The sequence below is a fragment of the Miscanthus floridulus genome, chromosome 7 (genome assembly GCF_019320115.1).
Source record: "Miscanthus floridulus cultivar M001 chromosome 7, ASM1932011v1, whole genome shotgun sequence".
In the NCBI taxonomy this organism is placed as follows: domain Eukaryota; kingdom Viridiplantae; phylum Streptophyta; class Magnoliopsida; order Poales; family Poaceae; genus Miscanthus; species Miscanthus floridulus.
Window position 1 is genome coordinate 119,327,219 of NC_089586.1, and position 19,469 is coordinate 119,346,687.

Here is a 19,469-nt window from a genome sequence, read left to right on the forward strand (position 1 = left end):
TAACTGATCTTGTCACTCATTAGTATTTTTTTAACAAAAATAATCATCAAACACCAGCTTATCTGGAGAACGTTTCCAATTCGTAGGTATTTTGAAATTTAACCCTACGTACGTGATTTTTTTTTCATATACGAGGGATTTTGGAGGATTTCACTCATTTTCTAATTCGAGCCGGCTATTTTTACTATGACCGCGCCACGCACGATGGCGTCCACGAGCCACGTCGTGTCGGTGTTGCGCTTTGCCGTGTGGATGCTCGCTGACCAGTCCACCGTCGAGCCGCCGCCAACCGTGGCGCCCATGAAGATCGTGGCGGTCACATTGAATGTACAGAAGATGCCACCTCGCTCGAAGAGATGTTCTATGGACGGGCCCTCGATCGAGCTCTATGATAAAGTAGTCATCCCTTGGCGGCGCCGCCTGTTAGGTTCTTTAGATCGTCTAGGTGTGGATCCAGTGGGTGATTTCTTTTCTCTTTGGGATAATCAGTGACTTAGGGATTCAGAGAGAGTAGGAGACAGAGAGAGAGAAAGGGAAATGTAGGAACATCTGACCGTCGGAGGAGCTCCCTGCCTTCGCTGGTTCGTCGATGAAGATCTGCACACGGCAGCGACGGTCAGAGTAGCGGTGAAGGCCGTGGTGGCGCAGTGCAGTGGCGGCGGCGGTGCTTCCCGTCACTGGCTGCGCCCCTCTGTTAGATCGGAGTAGGGTTTCTAGGTGGGGCATACGGCTCAGGCGAACCTCGTACTGAGAGCCGCCGACCCCACCTCTATTTAATGCGTAGTGTGATGGGGGCCCGCCAGCCATAGATGGACTGGGCGCCCCCGATCAGGGCGCGAGGTCAAAGCCCAAGTGGCCATTGGGCCACTGTGGTTGGGAGATCAAACCAACATTCTCCCCCTTGATCTCAACTCATACTTTAACTTTAAACTTTGACTTGAATCATTTTCACTTTTATTTGTTCTATCACAGATTAGTGCATAGAGCATGCTTTATCGTCACGGTCAATCGCCGATAGACTTAACAGCTACAATACATATCTCTGTTCTGAAACAGATTCTTTAACTTTGGGCCCTTTGTTGTCCGGAAATCATAGGCTATACCATAAACCCATGTCGACTATGTGTTCTCCAAACACACTGGGTGGTAAGCCTTTTGTACGCGGATCCGTAAGCACTTGCTTGTTACTTATATATTCAATACTTTTAGTATAATTTCGGACTTTCTCCTTCACAACGTATAACTTTAACGTCAATGTGTTTGGCAGCACACTTGACCGTTGTTATAGGAGCGAACTACTTAAATGGTTATTGCTGTTGAATACCATTATCAATTCCGGGTGTAAGTTCTTTTAACCATTTCGCCTGTCCTTAAGCCTCATAACAAGCTATACCATGGTTATGCATCTTTGATGACACCACAACTGTTTCTTTGGAGCTTTTCCACAATAAAACTCCAACTGCGAGTGTTAGCTACTATGTGGGTTTCACTAAACATCTCGCCAAAATTTAACTTTTGTACCCACAACTATTTGAGAGTACTTATTCTTTCTTACTCACCATGAGGCCTATAAATCTTTGCACAATTGCAAAATATTCTCAGCTCCATTCCAGTGATCTATATCTGGACTGGACTTCTGCTAAAAACATCCCGGATACATAAACTATGTAAGGGTAAGTTCTTGCTTATAAGCATTCAGTAAGCTTCCAACAACTGAAGCATATAGGACGTCCATTTGATCGATCTCATATTTATTCTTGGAACACTGAAAGTTCCAAAAACTATTACCCCTGACTATAGGAACAGGCGCAGGTTTATTCACATATATACTTTATTTCTTTAGAATTTTCTCTAAGTATACACTTGAGATAGTTCTAATACCCCTTTTTTTCCTTTTATCTTGATAAGTTTCAATTTCTGGAACGAATGACGCTTTACCAAGATCATTCTTATTTAAACTTGAGGACAAGAACTGCTTCTTCTCCAACAGTAGATTAACACCACTACTAGCGAGTAAGGTGCTACCCACATGCAGGATTAGGAAAATAAATTTCTCATGTTTAAACTTTGCATAAATACAATTGTCCTCTACATTCTCTTTAAAACCCAAACTTTCTTATTGTGCTGTCAAACTTTAAGAACCACTGTCTTGAAGCTTGCTTTAATCCATAATTGGATTTCTTTAGGCAACATCCCTTTACGTTCTTTTCCTTCTACGATAAAACCTTTTGAGTTATGCCATGTAAACTTTTCCATACAAATCCCTGTTGAGGAATGTGTCTTTACATCCTTCTGATGTAACTGTAAATCGTAATGTGCCACTAATACCATTATGATTCTAAAAGAATCCTTGCATGCTCATTATAAACTATTCCTTTTCTTTATGTAAATCATTTCACCACAAGTGGCGCTTTATATCTTTCTATATTCCCTTTCGATATCTTTCTATATTCCCTTTAGAGTCACCTTTGTCTTATAGACCCATTATAGCCTACTATTTTGGCTCCATTAGAAATTTCTTCTAAGTCCCAAACATCGTTGGTATTTATCGATTTTATTTCATGTTCCTTTGCTTCTTGCCATTTAGACGAGTGAACGCCTATCATGGCTTCTTCAAATGAGGTGGAATCACTCTCTATTTGAATTTCTTTCTTAACTTTTACTTCTTAGTCACCATAAATATCTGATTTTCTTATTCTTTGAGACCTTCTAGGGCCTCGTGGCACTTCTTTCATATGGGGCTATTGTTACTCTTCATTGCCAAAAGGCAATTGTTCTATAGCCTCCTGTATCACAAGATCCTTGTTTACTTATTCATCCTCTTTAAGAGCTAACATCTGGTGTTGTATATGTCATACAACATCAGCATGTATAAAGCAATTTGTTGCTCTAATAAACACTATAGTGGATATGTAATCCCATTTCTATTCAAGCCTTAGGTATCTACATACCATGCTCTCCCAGATTACTCCATCTTCAGTAAAGATGGTGTATCTTCAAATTTCTTATTTTGGGTTTAATCAGCTAAAAACTCATATGGCGTTATCCAGTATAAATACTAGCTGACTATGCTATCTTCCTATCGGAACTGTAAAAGGTCCAGGAATTTAGCTATTTCTTTACTTTAGGGGTATCATTATTATGACCGTCTTACTCCCTCAACGATCACATTCATCTTTTGCTTATCTGAAGTATGGGGAAGTATCTTTCTTAATCTTATATTTCTCCCCCCTCGAAATGTGGTATGAACTTTTCTACCATAATTTCAAAACATTCAGAACTCTTGTGAATGATGAAACTTTGATTACTTACTTCATCCACATGATTACAGCATGCAAACAAATTCGTATGGGAGTACATTTTCCTCATTACACTTCAAAACTCAACATAGTCTATTATTATCAATACTTCTGCAAGTCACACTTGCATATCATTCTTATCTCTTGGTTCACATGCAACTTTCTTTTGTTCTCAAACTCATTGAGTACTTATGACCATGACACAATCAGAGTGTACGGTAAATACTAGAATAGCATAAGAGCTATCCCAAACTTCTCTCCATGTGTGGGATATTTTTTTAGAGCATATGAATCATCACATCCTCCTCCCGCCATGCGGGATAAGTACTATGCCAAACTCTCCCGCCATGCAGGATTGGTTAACATATGTACTATGTCAACTTTACCCCATCATGCGGGTATTTTTTCAAACTTTTTCCCGCCATGCGGGTACTATCACAAACTTTTTCCCGCCATGCGAGATATTCCTTTGAACGGACATAATTGTCAGGATTGGCTCGTGTTCAATCATCAAATTCAGAAATAAATCCGAATATTCTTTTAACACACATGTTTAATGTATATGACTTTTACAACTCTCATAAGTGAAACTAAAAATAAATTCTTCTCCACAGAGAGTACATAAAAGACATTTCTCAATGAAGACTCTCATTGATCTATCTTTTTTCTTGGATCAATATCCTAGAATTCTTTTCTTTTGAAGCCATTCTTTAAAGAGAACACAGTCCCTTAACCAATGGCATTCTTTCATACATAACTTGCCCTTAGGCATTTCATCATCTGAGTCACAAGTACCCAGCTCATTTCTCTTTCTGCCTTCAAGAATGAAAGCATGCAGGTCTTTTGTCTGAAAAATATTCAACAATAATGCTCATTAAACTTTGAAAACTTTATGTTCTATTCTATATCACCGTTGGGCAGAAATAGAATAAAACATCATTCTTCTACATTAATTCCACATCACCGTTGGGCAGAAATGGAATTAACGTATAGAAATTCAATAATCTTGTAAACATAGAACTGCTCCTCAAAATTAAATTCTCCCGTTGGTTTGAATTTAATTAGAAGACAATCAACTTCATTGCAGCGGAAACATGAAAATACATTTATCTAGTTTAAGAGCATTCCTTGAACTTTATCTATTCTCTGAAAATTGGTCACTTTGATGCAAAATTCATTAGAGATTTAAACTTTAAACATAAAACTCATAGAATTATAATATTGTTATCATCAACGTTGGTCAGAAAATAACAATACCATAATTTAACTTTAAACTTAAACTCATAAATAAACTTATAATATTGTTATCATCAACGTTGGTCAGAAAATAACAATATTATAATTTATCTTAACTATCAACCGACTATTCCTCCAATTAAAATTTTCCAGCTGATTCTAATTTTAACTGGAGGATAAACTTTTCATCATTTACTGAATAACTATAACTGCTCTTCAAATTAGAAGACAATAAACCTTTAACTTTGCAGCGGAAAATTAACAAAATTTCATTTCCTACTTTTTAGAAGCATTTTACTGTATTTTTCTACTCTCTGGAAAATCTAACACGTTGGTGCAATTTTACCAGAAATTTACATCTTCAAATTGATCAAAATTCATTCAAATATGCTTCTGAAAATTAAAATGAAATAATAAACTGAAAACTCTCCTTGTTCATTTGGCCCGAAGGCCTGCTTGGCCCAAAGGCCTGATCTCTTGTTCGGCCCAGCAGCCGCTCGCGCAGCGCGCACTCGTGCCCAGGCCGCAACCTGGGCCTAGGCCGGGAAAGTGGCATCCCGCCTGGGCTCTATTCGGCCTGAAACAACACTGGCCGTCTATCTGAATCCAACGGCCAGGAATTGATCTCGGAGGATCAAAAACCCCCACCGGCCGTGGCTCCCTCAACCCTAGCCTCATTCTTTCCCTCCCTTTCTCTCTCATCCGCGCCGAGTGTATCCAGCAGCCGCGCACGGCGTCTAGAGGAGGAAGTGGAGGTGGCGGCGCCGCCACGGCCCCTCTCGTCGGTGCGCGCGTGCGGCTAGAGCCACGCGCGGCACCGTCGAGGAGAGCCACGGTGGTGCCCTTTGCAGACCGAGCCCGCGCGGTGGCGTAGCTCGGCCGTCTTCCCGCACGCCGACGAGAAGTCTCTTTTTCCCGCACGGTGGCGATGCCGGCGGCGGGATGAAGGCCCAGGTAGGACCCTGTGTTCGTTCTCATCTTTGCTGAGATTTGGGGATTCTAGGGTTAGGGTTTCGGGTTAGGGATTCACCCTTTTCTTCTTCGTCCCTGAGTCTGCAGCGGGTTAGGGTTCGGATCTTATCGTTTCTTGAATCCGAGCCCTCTGTTTCCATCTTCACCCAGTTAGGGTTAGGGTTAGTGAAAACCCTCTTTCTTTGTCTAGATCCGAACGGATTTAAACCATTCTTATCTTTTCTATTCTTTTGATTCTCTTCCCGCGCGTCAGCAAGCCGGTGGCAGGTGCTCCATCCCGCGTGAGGCGGTGGTGACGGCGGCGGGGAAGCTCTGGTAAGACTTCCCCCCGGACCGTCCAATTTCTTTAGGGTTAGGGTTCTTTAGGGTAATCCGAATCGAATTCGAATCCCCTTCTTTCTTTTTCTTTCTATCACCTGATTAGGGTTTAGGGTTCGATGAACCCTCTGTAATTCTTTTCTTTCGATCCGAACCGGATCTAACCTATCTTTTCTTTTCTAATCGTTTTCTCGCCCCTGACAAGATCCACGCCTAGGTAAACCTGGCTCTGATACCATTGTTAGGTTCTTTAGATCGTCTAGGTGTGGATCCAGTGGGTGATTTCTTTTCTCTTTGGGATAATCGGTGACTTAGGGATTCAGAGAGAGTAGGAGACAGAGAGAGAGAAAGGGAAATGTAGGAACATCTGACCGTCGGAGGAGCTCCCTGCCTTCGCTGGTTCGTCGATGAAGATCTGCACACGGCAGCGACGGTCGGAGTAGCGGTGAAGACCGTGGTGGCGTAGTGCAGTGGCGGCGGCGGTGCTTCCCGTCACTGGCTACGCCCCTCTGTTAGATCGGAGTAGGGTTTCTAGGTGGGACGTACGGCTCAGGCGAACCTCGTACTGAGAGCCGCCGACCCCACCTCTATTTAATGCGCAGTGTGACGGGGGCCTGCCAGCTATAGATGGACTGGGCGCCCCCGATCAGGGCGTGAGGTCAAGGCCCAAGTGGCTGTTGGGCCACTGTGGTTGGGAGATCAAACCAACACCGCCATGGTACAGCGCCACGAGGCCTGTTGCGAGGACACCGGTAGCGCCGTGCACCTCGTCATGGAGCTCTGCGTGGGTGGTGAGCTATTCGATCGCATCGTCGCGCGTGGGCACTACTCGGAGCGTGCCGCGGCGGGCTTCTTCGGCATCATCGTCGAAGTCGTGCGGCTATGGCACGTAGGTGGTGGGGAGCGCGTACTACATGGCCACTAAGGTGGACGTGTGGAGCGCCAGCGTGAAGGGCATCATTCTCTACATCCTCCTCTGCGGCGTGAAGGGTGGCCGCCGGGAAGGGCGAACCCATGGCCGGGCGGGCACCAGCGGTGAGTGGCGGGCTGCGGCGGGCCAGCGACCAGGGCGGGTGGCCACTGGCAACGAGCGGTCTTGAGCGGGGGCGGCGGCGTCCGGTGGCGTCAGGCGGCTCCCATTTGCGGTCACGACGAAGAAAAAAAGGAGACGATGCGAGCGGGTTTGAGGATAGGATACGAGTGGGGGTATTTCGGTCTTTTCCCGTTTCCAGAGGAGTGGGAAACAATAATTAGAAATAGAAAATGAGAGAAAATCTGAGAAATCCCTTATATCGAAACAATTCGCGTGTGTAGGGTTAATTTTCAAAAGGCATGCGAATCGGAGTCAAATGTTGAGGGGCGTGTGAACTCAGGGTTAAATATCAAAATTTCTCAACGAACTGATCATAGATTGGTTGGTTGGGTTCCTTATGGTGGAACCTGCTCATCCGGATTCGAGTCTAAGACGCCTTAATAAATATGTCTAGTTCTTCGGAGATGCTTATAGGGTTAGAGTTTACGTACGTGTGTTCATAGGTGTTAGAGTACGTGCATGTTCTACGTTGTTCTGTGTGAGCTACATGCTTCAAACTTTCAATGAGACAAAGAGATACGATTCAGGACTTGAATAACTTGAACAGCTGAACAAGGTAAAAGAAGTTGCTATATTTCATTTTTCGGACAACAATGTTACATAGCTAATTATAGTACAATTAAAAAACTTTTTTGCAAGAGATAATGTATAATCTTTTTATATAGTCAAATAATGATAAAATTATATTGTCGTATGAAATGAAAAACAGACACCCAAAATATAAGAGAAATGCAAAGTATAACCGTGACTTGATCAAATTGTAGCGTACCAGTATAGCCAATTTGTCATTGATTCTCATCTCCTATTTTTTTCTGATAGCATTGTACTAAATTTATCTGATTTCCTCATCTTTCCGTTGTGTTTTTTTGTTCAATGACCTGCATTCCTGCAAAGCTTTTCTCTTTAATTATCATTATTAGTACTCCACATCCCACCAGAATGGTTTGCATTTTACCCCGACGAACTGAAGAACAAAGATTTGGGGCGCGTTTGGACAGTGTCCAGAAACTGCCGCACCGAACGTTTGGCCGTGCCGCAACTGCGGCGCTGAAATCGGCCGCCCGAACTGCGGCGTGTGTTGGCATCCCAAATGAACTAGAGAGTAGGGATGAAAACGGATCGGATACGGACGGATATCACCGATATTACATTTGTTTTCATATTTTTGTCCGGATTCGGATTCGAATACGGATAGTGTCAACTATGTCGGATAGGATACGATTGGATATCGACATCATAAATATGCGATTTGAGTATTCGGATACGGATACGGTATCGGATATTGGATATCCGGACTCGGATACGGACAGATCTCAACCCCTTAAACGGATTCAGTTTCGAATACGGTCGGAAAATATCCATACCGTTTTCATCCCTACTAGAGAGCGCCTAGGCAGTTGCGGCGTGCCGCAAGTTCGGCGCAGGTTCGGCATGAACCAAACACGAGCGGAAGTCAGGCGTGGCGAGTTGTGGCAAGGTGACGGCATGAACCAAACGCGCCCTTGTTCTTAGCATTCTCCATGTGTAGCTGTTCACGGCAAGATGGCAAAGCCGACTCCTTTGCAATTCTTTAGCTTGCCTGATAATTCAATCAACTACTGTTAACTGCAATATCAAGCTGATGTCAGGCAATTCGCTAACGTTATCTCTGGCCAGGTGCAAACTCTGAACCTGAAGATCGTTATTGCCGAACGAGTTCGAATATTCAGTTGAACAGGATCAATTCCATATTCGCTGTACCTTTGTTTGGGTGAGCCCGGTGAGGAGTGAGGACGGGGACGGCGCAGCCCCGCTGCGCAGACTGCAGCGTGCGGTTGTCGTCTGTGGCAGCGGCACCTCTGCGGTTGTCGTTGTCGTTGTCGTCTGCAGCGTGCGGATTATACACGACCCAAGTGAAAAATGACCACCCGCTCCCAGCCATGCCTCTCATCATCTTCTCCGCCGCCGCTCCCGTCGCCGTCGTCTCCCTGCTCCCCACCCGCTCCTGCCTCCGCCTCACCGTCACCCGCGCGTCCGCCACGAGCACAACCGCCACCCCGGGTCCCGCTCCCGCGAGTACCTTCGCCGTCGAGGGCTACCTCGTCGCCAGCTGCCACCTCACCCCACCGCAGGCGCTCAAGGCGTCCAAGAGCCTCGCGCACCTCAAGTCCGCCTCCAACGCGGACGCCGTGCTCGCCTTCCTCGCCGACCTCGGGCTCTCCCCCAAGGAGGTGGCCGCCGTCGTGGCGTCCAATCCCCGCGTCCTCTGCGCTCGCATCGACCGCTCCCTGGCTCCTATCTCCGGGGAGCTCCGCGCGCTCGGCCTCTCCCCGTCCCAGATCGCGCGCCTCGCGCAGATCGCTGGCCGCTACTTCCTCTGCCGCAGCTTCGTCTCCAAGGTACGGTTCTGGCTCCCGCTCTTCGGCTCCCCCGAGCGGCTGCTCCAGGCCAGCGACTGGAACTACTGGCTCCTCAGCTCCGACCTCGAGAAGGTGGTCGAGCCCAATGTCGCCTTCCTCAAGAAGTGCGGCCTCAGCGCGGGCGACATCGCCAAGCTGCTCGTGGCCGCGCCGCGGCTCGTCACCATGCCCCCGGAGTACGTCCAGGACGCCGTGCGGCGCGCCACGCAGCTCGGCGTGGCGCCGGGCTCCCAGATGTTCCGCCACGCGCTCTCCACTGCGGGATGTATCGGCCAGGAGAAGGTCGACTCCAAGGTCGCCGTCCTCAAGGAGACGCTCGGGTGGTCGCAGGAGGAGGTGAACCTGGCCATCAGTAAGGCACCGCGGATCCTCGTTGCGTCCGAGGAGAGGCTGCGCCGGAACGCGGAGTTCCTGCTCAACGAGGTCGGGCTGCCGCCGCAGTACATCGCCCGCCGTTCGGTGCTTCTCATGTACAGCCTCGAGAGGCGGATAGTGCCCCGGCACCTCGTGCTGACGGTTCTCAAAGACAAGGGGTTGGTTGAGCAAGACCGGTGCTTCTTCAACGTGGTGGCGCCAACAGAAGAGAAATTCTTGGAGAAATTCGTTGCTCCCTATGAGGAATCCATCCCTGGTCTTGCTGATGCTTATGAGTCTGCTTGTATGGGGAAAGTGACCCGGGGTCTATGACTGGAACGCGAGGAGAATTTTGAAGGTGTGTGTTCCCTCCATTGTGTACTTGTGTAACCTCAATACCTCATTCTACTGATCTTGCTTCAACAAAAAATCATTCCACCGATGAACTACAGCAGACGAAACAGCTTCATGGACATCTAACTTAGGTCCATACAAGTGACAGCATAAATTCATGTTATAGCCATGAAAATGTTCACTTCTAAGTTATAACTGAATGATGGTTTTCATATGAAAGTGCAAGCAATATTTCCTTGTACTATCAGATTTTAGTTAACATATGATGAGATCATCATCTTTTATAATGTCTCCTAGTTGTGTCCCATAGACCCATACTGATGTTTTAACAGAGCCTCATCTTGTATTGTGCTTGTGCCCGTTTATCAGTTTATGTATACACTCTACAAGACACAGTGATCCTCATCCGGCATAATAGCAGTACATGAATTCCACCCAGACGAAATGGACTGACTCTCTATGGCAACTATTGATCTCAACATAAAAAAAAAGAAAGTGCTTATCCATCCTTGGAAGAACTAGCTCCCTCCCTGTCTTTGTCGGAACTTGAATCGAGGTAGGCAAAAGAATCCTTACTCGGAACGAGCCCAAGATAAAGGGTCTAGTCCAATTTTAGTCTTGGTTGTACATCGGTACTACGCACGGTAGGCATTTCTTCCAGTTATCGAGACTTGCACTTGCTTTTTCCGGCCTTAGTGGTATTTCAATGATTTTATTGCCCTAGCCCCGTCCTTCCATCATAGCTTAGTTAGCTAGCTAGCTACTTCATTTTGTGCTAAAGCCCCTCGATACATAAGTGCTCTCACTCCTAGAACCCACCCGGGGCGAGTTGGTAACCGTAAACCATTGATCTACGAATTCAAGTGAATGAAAATGTAGATAGATTTTTTTCCTAACACGAGAGACTGTAGGAAAAGGCCTGCCGAGTGCTTTGAAAGCTATTTCAAAATGTAGCCATGGTTCTTATGTAAATCACTCTTAAGTCTTTTTTTATCGAATATGCAGGAAAGCTGCATATCTTTGTATTAAGAGAGAAAACAGCCCCTTACAAATAAGAACACCTCATTCCAGGCTGAGCTATGAGGTGGGCTGGGAACATAAAAGGTTTGGACTAATAAAAAACCAAACACAGGTGAGACCAGACCGCTGAAAACTTAATGCTTAATGGCAGGTAAATCACTCTTAAGTCTTAAGTAATCGGCATTGTTACTTAATGCTTAATGGCAGATATGGGCCCGTGCAACGTCGTTACCGCCCAGCCCCCGGCGTTATCCAATTAACTTTGAGCTAGGGAAGTACAAAAACAGTGCTTTTTGAAGATGTGAACAATCTGAGCCAAGCTCTGTACAATGCTCAAGTTTTACCTAGGGTCCTAATCATTCACCGACAAATATTTCATCAAAGAGATGTAGGAAGCTGGTCCACACTGAAGATACCATAATACAGGTAACACAGCAAGGTTTGGAATTTGGATGGAACCATGGAAGGAATGCCGGTCTCGTCAGTAGAATCTGAGAGGCGACTCCAGTTGGACATGCTAATAGACCGAGTCTGTGACCGTTGTGTGCAACCCCAGTCCTGAATGGGAAAATTTCCTTTTTGAGAGTTTTCTCATAGATGATTCTGTGAGAGGTAATAGAAGATATGCTGGGAAGGTGCCGGAGGGATCTCAACATTGACTGGACTGCAAGGAGAGATTGGACCTTGGAGGAATGGAGGTGTGGGTGCGTCTCCAGTTTGCAAGCTCATTCTACTAATAAACTAAACAGACCAAGCAGATTCGTGATCGTTTATTGTAAGTCTCTTACTGTTGACAGCGAAACTGATGTTTGTAACTAAGAAAATGAACATTGCTGATTAACAACAGTCTTGACTCTTGATGTAGGAGCAATGTATTTCCTTCTGTGGTCAGCTTGTCGCTAACATAAACTTGACACTGTCAGCCAGTCGAATGTGGCATACATCATGACGTGTGCCAAACTGAAGTGATTTAAATAGAACTTCATCCTGTATTCTGTTTATATGACCTTTTGTTTGGCAAAAAGATGGTCTGATGGAGATCTTTTCCTTACATCAGCTACACTGCACCAAAAGTTCTGGCAAGTGCTTAACTGAATACTGGTTCAAAATATAAAACATTTGTCAGTAATCAGTTTTGTTCCTTCAGGGTTAAATAACAGGGATTAGAAACATTGTTGTACTTCAGCAAAGAAACCCATCTGAAACTTTGTATCACCAGAATGCAACAGAGGGGAGGTTAGGTAACTTTGAAGAAAGGACTCGGTTTCTTCAGTTAGGCACGTGTCAAACTTTGGGAATATGTTTTAACATCATCCAAAAAATAAGCAATTATAGATCTACTTAAAGTCAAACTATTTTTAAGTTTAACTAAGTTTATAAAAATATAGTATCAACATGCATGATCCAAGTAGCTATACAAGAATGTAACTATATACTTATTTTATATGATAAATATAATTATCTTTATAATAATGTTATCAAACTTGATCGTTTGACTTAGCACTATCCTAGAAATGTATCTTTTTTCGAGGGAGTAAGTACTTCTAAATATATACTTATTATTTGTGGACAAAGGAAATACTAGCAAGCAGATAACACAACTTGTGCATGAAGAGGCGACTCTGAAAGTCCTAATTTTGGAAACTTCTTTCTTGAAAAATATATTTGATGATTACTCGCCGGATTAGGTTAAAAACTCATTGATTTTGGTGGTGTTTGGATCACTAGTCCAAGGACTAAAGTTTAGCCCCTAAACTTTAGTCCTGCTGGACTGTTTGGATCCATGGGCTAAACTTTAGTCCTCTAATCTACAATGACTGATTTATCCTCATTTAATTATTCATGCACAATCATGCATGCGAGCGGCAAGGGGTATGGGGCATCCAACGTCCGCCCCGAGGGAGTTTAGCCCAGTTTAGGGTCTCTTTGGGAGCAAAAGATTTTAGCCTAGTTTTTAGCCATTTGCTCACTTTTAGACCCCCTGTTTGGATCTCCATAACAAAAAAAAAGGACTAAAAGTGCAGGGCTAAAGTTTTGCCATGGGATCCGGCATTTGCTCGCATATACTGCGTTAGTTTTTTTTAAGGGAAATATACTGCGTTAGTAAATTCAACAGTGTTTCAAAAAAACAATAGTTTTCTTGTTGGATTCGGCCCGACACTTGTGGGCTCAAATAATGCTTTTCAGCCCAACAGATCTCCGGTCGCGCTGGTGGAGGTTTTGTGACTCGCTGAGGGGTAAGGGATGCGTGAGAGCCTGAGGGGCTGAGGTCGGAGCCTGGCACTACTGCCGCCGCCGCCATGCTCCGCCTCCAAAAACATCTCTCCCTTCACCTGCAAGATCTCCTTCCCGTCCACCGCTCCGCATCCCTCATACAGCTCTCCCTCGAGCGCGCTCTCCTCTCCACCGCCGCCGCGACCTACTCCTCTCCGGGCCACTTCGCCGCCGATGACTACCTCGTCTCCACCTGCGGCCTCACCCGGGAGCAAGCCGCGAAAGCCGCCAAGTGGATCTCCCACTGGAAATCGTCCTCCCACGCCGACGCAGTGCTCTCCTTCCTCACCGGCCCGGCGCTCGGCCTCTCCAAGGCCGATATCAGGCTGCTCGTGGCCAAAGACCCGCGCATCCTCAGCTGCAGCGTCGACAACACCCTGCGGATCCGCGTGGACCGCTTCCACAGCTACGGCTTCTCCGCCGCGCAGATCATCAGCTTCGTCCGCGTGGCCCCCTGCTCCTTCCGCACCTTCAACATCGACCAGAAGCTCGGCTTCTGGATGCCCTTACTCGGCTCGCCCGACAAGTTCCTCCGCATCGTCAGGCGTAACTTGTACCTCGTCACCTCCGACCTCGACAAGGTGGTGAAGACCAACATCCGGCTGCTCCAGGAGTGCGGTCTATCTGTCCAGGAGTGCTCCACCATGTGCGTTGCCAACCCGAGGCTGCTCACCGGCAATCCGGGCACCACCCGGGCCATCCTCGTGCGTGCTGATGAGATGGGCGTGCCCCGCAACACGTTTTTGTTCAGGCAGGCTGTGACCGCTGTGGCGAGCCTCCGCCCGGAGACCATGGCCTCTAAGCTCAAGATGATGGCCAAGATTCTCAGGTGCTCAGACGCTGAGGTTGCCAGAATGGTGCAAAGGAACCCGTTGGTGCTGACACGCTCCAGGGAGAGGATTCAGCGCGCCTGTGAGTTCCTGACCAATGTGGTTGGCGTCGATACCAAGTACATTCAGGACAGGCCCACAATCCTGATGTACAGTTTGGAACGCCGGCTGGTGCCCCGGCATTACGTGATGAAGGTGCTCCTGGAGAAAGGATTGATCCGAAAAGATCAGAGCTTCTACTCCATGGTCACGCTTAGTGATAGCGTGTTCTGCTCTAAGTTTGTACATCCTCATAAGGATGTTCTTCCTAGCCTTGCCGATGCATATGCATCTGCTTGCAATGGGAAAATAGCCACCTGAGGTATGCAATGAAATGATTGCAGCAAACTGGCTATATATGGGCAGCAACTGCAGTTGCATTTCATTCTTAACACATTCAGATGCCCTGATGTGTACTCTTCAAGACTGCAGCTCTGTACTTGGCTCATAGCTTCAAAATTGCAGAAACTCAGAACGCTAAGCTTAGGAAATTATGATGACCAAAGCATGATGCTGTCATTTTCATATACCTTGTTTTGGATTCTGATGATGAATTTTATCATGTTTCAACTCATGCTTCTGGAGTTCTGGTATGCAGAATGATTGTTCTGTTTAGAAATTTATCTCAGTTTCTGTCATGGTCCTGTTTTTATGGTGAGCTTCAATGAACTATGAATATATGAGCATTTTCTCAGCTAGGTGAACATCGAGTATCAGTTATCAGGTTTTTAAGTTATGGATGTAATCACAAGTCACTGCATCAAGTGCTGCCTTTCCTCTAACTATATGTTGCATGCATTTGATCGCTTTCTCAATGCAAAAACAGCTCATGATGGTTTCCACCATATATTATTATAAGATTATCCAAGAAAAAGGTTGTTTTGTGTCATGTTAATCGAATTTTATCCAAAGTGTTTGGCATTTTGTGCTAGAAATAGAATGCCAACGTGCAATTATGAGACTCTAGGGCCTGTTCAGAACACGGGGGAAAAAAATCTATTTCTGGGTTTTTTCATGTGAAATTGAAATTACTGTGATTCCTGTGAAATTCTTGGGTTCCAAACAACCCTGAGTTTATTTTAAATTACACAATCATAGTCCTGTTGCCAAAAGAATCCGTTGGCCATGGCTCGAAGAGCATCCCGGCACGGAGTCGCCAAGGAAGAGGAAGAGGAGCCATTCCATCCTAGTTTCTATAGTGTTTGGTTTATGGACATAAGAATAGAGCTATCCCCAGTTAAAAAATTGTGTGTTTCGCACTTACAGAGAACATGAGAAAGAGTTATGCTAGCTTCTTCTTTGGACCATGATGGTAAGCCCAAGATTGCTAATATTAATCATTGATTGGTTTCATTTGTTTGTCATGTTCACATTTGTGCCTTTCCCCTCTTAGTTGTGGCAATGGATGATGAGAGAATTGCAAAATGTTGTCGAGGATTTGGAGCTGATGTTATAATGACGTCAGAATCTTGCAAAAATGGTACTGATTGTGTTGTTTTGTAGTTATATTATCTTTTCATTTATGTGGTAAAACAGTAATGTGTTGGTTTTGCTTGATAACATAGGATCTGAACGCTGCTGTGAGGTACTTAAGAAGCTTGAGAAACACTATGATATTGCTGTCAATATTCAAGGAGTTGTTTAAGGAGATCGCTCAGCTTCTGATCTTGGAGAACATTAGGTTAAGAGTTAACTGGCCAACCTTTATTTTCTTTTGTATGCATTGATCTGCTGTCATTATTATCATGGCTTTTAGCTGTTTCTGGATTGCTCATCAAGTGATTTCTACTTTTGCCTTGTTATATATTAGTGAAAACGGGAGATAGAAAATCTGCAAGAGCAATAATGCTTGTTGAGCTGAAGAAGCTGATTGAAGCTAACCCCTTGTTCCGTGACAAGCTACATTTTCCAGACCTGAAGAATTCTAGGTTGCGGACACTTATTAACCAGAGGTAGTCCCCTGTAAAAGAATTATCTCTGTGCTCTTTACCAATCAATCATTACAGCATTTTGTTTCTTTCTGTAAGCTTACACTTATGCAAGTAAGGATAGAACCTTAGCAACTGAAATGTTTTAGATTAGTTGCTTGGGTACAGTGGAAGATGGAACCAATACGTGATACAGATACATGTATACTGCCACGGGCTGTTATTTATTTATTTAATACCACAATACGTGTGTACAAGTGAATGGGAATTTTGTTATCAATTTCGGTTTAGAATATTGGTTTAGTAGAACAACTGTCTTTAAACATTCAAAACCTGGAAAGGAGGCCAATTTTAAAGACATGAATAGCTAAAGAGGCTGTAGATGGGCTTCAGAAGAAGTTTTGATGATTTGGGAACTTTACAGACCAAGCATGAAAATCAGGACTAATTTCTTTAGTTTTAACAGGCTAACACATCTGGATCTGGTACATGGGATCTTTGGTGTTTCCTTTGCATGGTGTCTTTCTTGATGACGTTTTCTACTCGATTCGCCTGTTGCTCATCTTCAGTGGGGTAATATTCTTTCCCTTATGATACAGACTTTTTATAGGACGGCGATTAGACCTGCTATGTTGTATGGTGCACCATAGAAGCTAAAAGGCAAGTTTTATAGGACGGCGATTAGACCTGCTATGTTGTATGGTGCAGAATGTTGGCCTACGAAAAGACGACATATTCAACAGCTAAGTGTCGCGGAAATGCGTATGTTGCGTTGGATTTGCGGTCATACAAGAAGGGATCGAGTTCAGAACGATGATATACGTGAGAGATTAGGGGTAGCGCCAATTGAAGAAAAGCTTGTCCAACACCGGTTGAGATGGTTTGGACATGTGTAACGGAGACCTCCAGATGCACCGGTGCGTAGTGGAATCCTAAGTCAGGATAGTAACGTGAAGAGAGGCAGAGGAAGACCGAAGTTGACTTGGGTAGAGGCAATAAAAGGAGACTTAAAAGGATGGAATATACCCAAAGACTTAGCCTTAGATAGGAGTGCTTGGAAGACAGCTATTCACGTGCCTGAACCTTGATTGCTTCTGTTGGGTTTCAACTCTAGCCTACCCCAACTTGTTTGGGACTTAAAGGCTTTGTTGTTGTTGTTGTTGTTGTTGTTGTTGTTGTATGATACAGACTTTTGCTTGCAAAGTAGAGGCTGACAGTATGCTTTGGTTTTGCAGACGTTTCTGAGAATTGCAACTTCAAAAATAGAAGGTGAGTTCCCCAGTTTTTTTCCCTTGAACAACTCCCGACAATTTGTTGCTATGAAATAGTACGGCCATGAGTAGAACCAATGGCTGTTGTAGACAGATTACCACCAAAGCAGATATGTAAATATTGTTCCTACAGGACCGAAATTTCGTTTGCTAAAATTTGGATGTTTCTGAAACATTTTATGTCCTATGTATATATGCTGAACAACCGCTCCAAGTGATGATATATTATAAATATGATTCATGAAACCAATTTAAAGGACTACTTAAGTTATATTGGCTTCACAAAGTTTGGTTATTCTAGATAAAAAATTGTAACATTAAGATTACTTTAGAGTGGACATTCCTATTTCGGAAAAGTTGTCTCATGGACCATATCACCATAAGCATAAAGCCTGTTTAAGTGATTCGCAATCGCAAGGATGCCGGAATATAAAATGTTAAATCAGATGCTGCATATCATATCTCCCTCCAAACTTAAGCTTTGCTAATGCTAGACGTCATCATGCAGTAAGCTGCTAAGCAATGGCACTGGATCTGGCACGGCAGCATGAACATGTATGGCCCACAAGTGATGCTGAGGGATCTGCAATATGGGTAGTGCACAGATCGAAGACCTTGAATGAACATCAGCATGCATAAAGTTGCTAATAGTCAGTATCAACTCTTTCAGTACTATGGTCATCAAACATGTTTAATCTGTTCATAGAGATTATATTTTCACAGTGAAAGTGATCTATGTTGCAAACAACAAATTTCTACTTGGATAGTTGTCTTCATATTCCGAGCCATGGTCTTATTTTCTGGAACAAGTTGTTTCTAAGAGTTTCTTTGCTAGCCAGACTACAAGCAGGAGTATCGGTTCAAACCTTAGCTGCAGTCAGGGCCTTGGCGCCTGCAGATTTGATCAATACTACGGCACTATACAGAGTGAGCTTCTTCAGTAGCAAAGCTCTCACAACAATTTTTTTCCTTTAGTATATAAAAAGAAATCAGTGACCTCCCAACAATTTTTTCTCGTTGCTTATTCTCAACTGCACTAATATTCATTCATCTGCATTTTACATAATATCAATGAATCACCTGGGAAGACAGGGACTATGGCTATTTAGCCCAAGGAACTGATCCATTCAAACAGGTTGCCTATATTATCATATTTCAGAAAATGATATCTACTGATGAAATGACGTAGCCAACTGTATTGATAGCCTCTGTTTTGTGTAAATGGGTAATGCTAACTTGTGCTACCTGCCAAAAACCTTTGTTTCATGAAGAGAATGGAGACAGAAAGTTTCAGGTGCAACAAACATATGTTTATGTCAATTTCACTAAAAAGGAATTTCTGATCATATGTCAATTTGCATCGTGCCTGTTGAGTGCTAAATGGTAACCAGCTAAGTTGTAAATGCCAAGTCTTATGCAGCAAAGAGCAGACTGTCTTTTGGTGGTTTTAATTTGCATGTTTGAATGTCCCTGTCCCGTAACATTAGGATTGACACACTACTAGTTTCTCTAGTGTTTGGTTTATGGACATAAGAATAGAGCTATCCCCAGTTAAGAATACTAGTCCATGACGTGCGCCCTCGCGCGCGCTGGCAAATCACCTAGTTAAGGTGCAGGCAAAAAATATGTTTAATCTTTGGATGGAAACAATATTAGGAGTTTAATGTAGACTGGTGAAAGGGCGCGCGCCATCGCGCGCACGTGTAGTTACAAATACAGAGACTGAATTGGTTTGAGATATATCATGAAGTAGTTATGGATATTCATAACCTGAGTGAATGGAAAAAATGACAATACATATAGGAACCTAAGCCATTGGTTTGAGATATACCATGAAGTACTTATGAATATTCATAATTTGAGTGAATGGAAAAAATGATGATACATATAGGAACCTAAGCCTTTCTTTCGCCTAACTTTGGACTGCAGATAACGAAGTACAGAGTGAAACTTAGAAGGAAGCTGAGACTGCCCATTTTGTAAGGTTGTAGGAAGCACAACATAAGTAAACTAAATGCAAGTACCTATGGCATGGATTTAAATAGCGGGCTATAGCAATGCTATAGCGCCGCTATAGCCTCT

The 19,469-nt window shown here is 44.2% G+C and overlaps 2 protein-coding genes and 1 long non-coding RNA gene across 5 annotated transcripts; all 3 read left to right on the top strand.

Moving 5' to 3' along the window:
- Positions 1–8,818: 8,818 nt before the first annotated feature.
- LOC136464464 (transcription termination factor MTEF1, chloroplastic-like) lies at positions 8,819–12,393 on the top strand. 3 transcript variants are annotated; one of them, XR_010761190.1, is made up of 3 exons: positions 8,819–10,029; positions 11,665–11,820; positions 11,911–12,393. XR_010761190.1 is itself a non-coding variant. In XM_066463412.1 (2 exons), the coding sequence occupies exon 1, from the start codon at positions 8,838–8,840 to the stop codon at positions 10,002–10,004; it is 1,167 nt and encodes a 388-aa protein (XP_066319509.1). In that variant the 5' UTR covers positions 8,819–8,837; the 3' UTR covers positions 10,005–10,029; positions 11,031–11,465. The 3 variants fall into 3 exon arrangements, 1 of the variants encoding a protein (XP_066319509.1); XR_010761189.1 differs by lacking the exons at positions 11,665–11,820; positions 11,911–12,393 and adding exons at positions 11,031–11,157; positions 11,253–11,461; XM_066463412.1 differs by lacking the exons at positions 11,665–11,820; positions 11,911–12,393 and adding an exon at positions 11,031–11,465.
- Positions 12,394–13,276: 883 nt separating this feature from the next.
- On the top strand, positions 13,277–14,882 carry LOC136464465 (transcription termination factor MTERF2, chloroplastic-like). The gene has a single exon (XM_066463413.1). The coding sequence runs from the start codon at positions 13,346–13,348 to the stop codon at positions 14,507–14,509; it is 1,164 nt and encodes a 387-aa protein (XP_066319510.1). The 5' UTR covers positions 13,277–13,345; the 3' UTR covers positions 14,510–14,882.
- An 803-nt stretch (positions 14,883–15,685) lies between these two features.
- Positions 15,686–18,673, top strand: LOC136464466 (uncharacterized). Its single transcript, XR_010761191.1, has 5 exons — positions 15,686–15,869; positions 15,999–16,140; positions 16,583–16,689; positions 17,352–17,385; positions 17,896–18,673. It is a non-coding gene; the product is annotated as an uncharacterized lncRNA (long non-coding RNA).
- Positions 18,674–19,469: the final 796 nt, after the last annotated feature.

Excerpts from the sequence above, each read along its gene's own strand:
- LOC136464464 (XM_066463412.1), top strand. The coding sequence starts at position 8,838 with ATGCCTCTCATCATCTTCTCCGCCGCCGCTCCCGTCGCCGTCGTCTCC.
- LOC136464465 (XM_066463413.1), top strand. The coding sequence starts at position 13,346 with ATGCTCCGCCTCCAAAAACATCTCTCCCTTCACCTGCAAGATCTCCTT.